This window comes from Lottia gigantea, assembly GCF_000327385.1.
Source record: "Lottia gigantea unplaced genomic scaffold LOTGIsca_117, whole genome shotgun sequence".
In the NCBI taxonomy this organism is placed as follows: domain Eukaryota; kingdom Metazoa; phylum Mollusca; class Gastropoda; family Lottiidae; genus Lottia; species Lottia gigantea.
Window position 1 is genome coordinate 688,502 of NW_008707167.1, and position 2,374 is coordinate 690,875.

Below are 2,374 nucleotides of genomic sequence, written 5' to 3' on the forward strand. Positions count from 1 at the left end.
TTTTTATTCCGTTCCCTAAGCCAAAGACTCAAAGGGAGAAGTGTGAACGGCTCTGTGGAAGGAAACACTTTACTATCGAGAATGTTAGGAAGGAAACCTACATTTGCAGCAAGCATTTCATCGGAAATGGGCCAACGTGTGAACACACAGACCCTCTACCCGCATCGGCAACTGACCTGGAACTGAAAATTTTGAGTAATAAGAAGAAGAGAAAAGCTCCAAAGGAAAGAGTAAGATTACCAACAAAGTTGTCCAGAACACAACATTTCGACGAACCAAACACTGACAACACCCAGGAATCTAGACCTGCTCCTATTAACATCAACAATGAACACTCTTACAGTAAACCTGATGATGAATCAACTGGCAGTGAAGAGTTTATAGGCTTACTACACTACTTAGACAGTGATGAATTTTTTGTGACAAGAGAAGATTTGACCAGTGTCACCGGTAAGTGATGTTATGAATAAGATATGAATAAACCTTCCATCAATATAGAGCTCCCAAAAGGCCCAAGAATCCTGTGCACCAATACCCACCTCCTTGTTATTAATGTAATAGGTTGGCTACACTAGGCCTGATAAATACATGATTCAAAAGTTGATCAAGCTCACATATAATATAAGAGTGTTCTTTTTTGTTATAATCATTTGATTTTGAATTAAAACTGCATTTTTTTTTCTCTACAGAGGAGACTGTATGTGCCAGTACCGGTACCAATGATGGCTTCAACTCTAACAATAGCAGTAGTATAATTGAAAAGAAGAGCATTGGAGTACAGACAGACATTGCATATAATGACCTAAAGGAATATTCCACATCAGGTTTAAAAGACAAGAAACAGCTGAGAAGAAATTTATTTGTGGAGTGTGTTTTAAAGGATGATGAATCTTGTAAATTTTATATTGGTGAGTTAAAAATTTTGATTTTAACTTTAATTAAGTAAAACTTACTAAAAGAAATAACATTTATAGCTGGATATTTGTGTTTCAAGTGGTACCGATAATTGTATAAAATATCAAGGTTTAGTGCACGTGTCCATTTTTTTCAGGACTAACATTGTCTTTGTTTGGACTTTTATTTACGTGGTTACGAAGTAAAGCAGAAAGACTTAATTATTGGAAGGCACAAGACACTACAGAAATAGAGTGTAAGTAGACATTTTTTTAGAATTAAAATATTGTTTCATATGTATGCGTATAATCTTAGGTATGTGTACAAAAATTTTTATGGGATCATTATATTTATACAATATATTGGATTATTTAATGAAGATGTGATGAGGAAAATACTGTTACTGTTCCTTACCTCTCCCTTGCATGTCAAAGTTGTGCCTCTGTATATTCGAAATATTGTCATTTTCATTACATTTTCTCATATTTCTAACTTCAGAATCAGAGAACGGGCCCAAAGAGGAAGTTGGCTGTAAAGGAGGAACTATTGATGGTACTTATTCGTTTGAGAAGAGGGTTTGATATAGATGTAGTTAGTGATCTAATGGGAATTCACTCATCAAATGTTAGCAGAATTTTTACAACTTGGATAAACTTTTTATATTTGGAATTACAGTTTTTGATATCATGGCCTTCAAAGGAGCAAGTAAGGAAAAACCTACCGCAACAATTTAAACATTTTCCTAAAACTGTATCCATAATAGACTGTACAGAATTTTTTGTCCAGAAACCCAGTATTCCATCATCTCAACGCATAACATGGTCGCAATATAAGCACAATAATACCTTGAAAGCTTTATTTGCCATTACGCCCACAGGATCCTTCTGTTTTATTTCAAAATTATTTACTGGTAGTATATCAGATAAACGTATTGTGGAAGAAAGTGGGTTTTTGGACAACTTAAAACATGGCGATGACATCATGGCAGACAGAAGATTTTTAATCATAGATTTACTTGCAAGACGATCTGCAACCTTGAACATTCCCCCCTTTTCTATGGGAAAGCAACTCTCCACCAAGGCAGTTACAAAGACACGGCGTATTGCTAGTGTAAGGATTCACGTGGAGAGAGCTATTGGGCGATTGAAAACCTTTAAACTTCCTCAAGGAATTATGCCACTAAAACTACACCCTCTGTTTGATCAAATGATTTTTGTTTGTGCTTCACTCTGCAATATGGACTTTAGACTTGTAAAGTAATATTAAGTAAGCCTTATTTTATTCAACTCATGAATTCCACATTTTTTATGTTGATTAATCTTTAAGTTGTACTACAGGAAGGAAAACAAGTAATATACATGTATAATTCTCATTATTTATTATTGTCCATGAATATTGCATGCATTCAAGTATTGTGTTAATTTATTATTATAATTTTATGAAACTGTTCTACTTCTATATTTAAGGAATGAATGTGGAA

The 2,374-nt window shown here is 34.1% G+C and overlaps 1 protein-coding gene across 1 annotated transcript; it reads left to right on the plus strand.

Moving 5' to 3' along the window:
• Window positions 1-1,407: 1,407 nt before the first annotated feature.
• On the plus strand, window positions 1,408-2,154 carry LOTGIDRAFT_137682 (hypothetical protein; the record flags this gene model as incomplete). The annotated part of the gene is made up of 1 exon (XM_009047834.1): window positions 1,408-2,154. A coding segment is annotated over one exon (747 nt), but the record flags the coding sequence as incomplete, so codon positions are not given.
• Window positions 2,155-2,374: the final 220 nt, after the last annotated feature.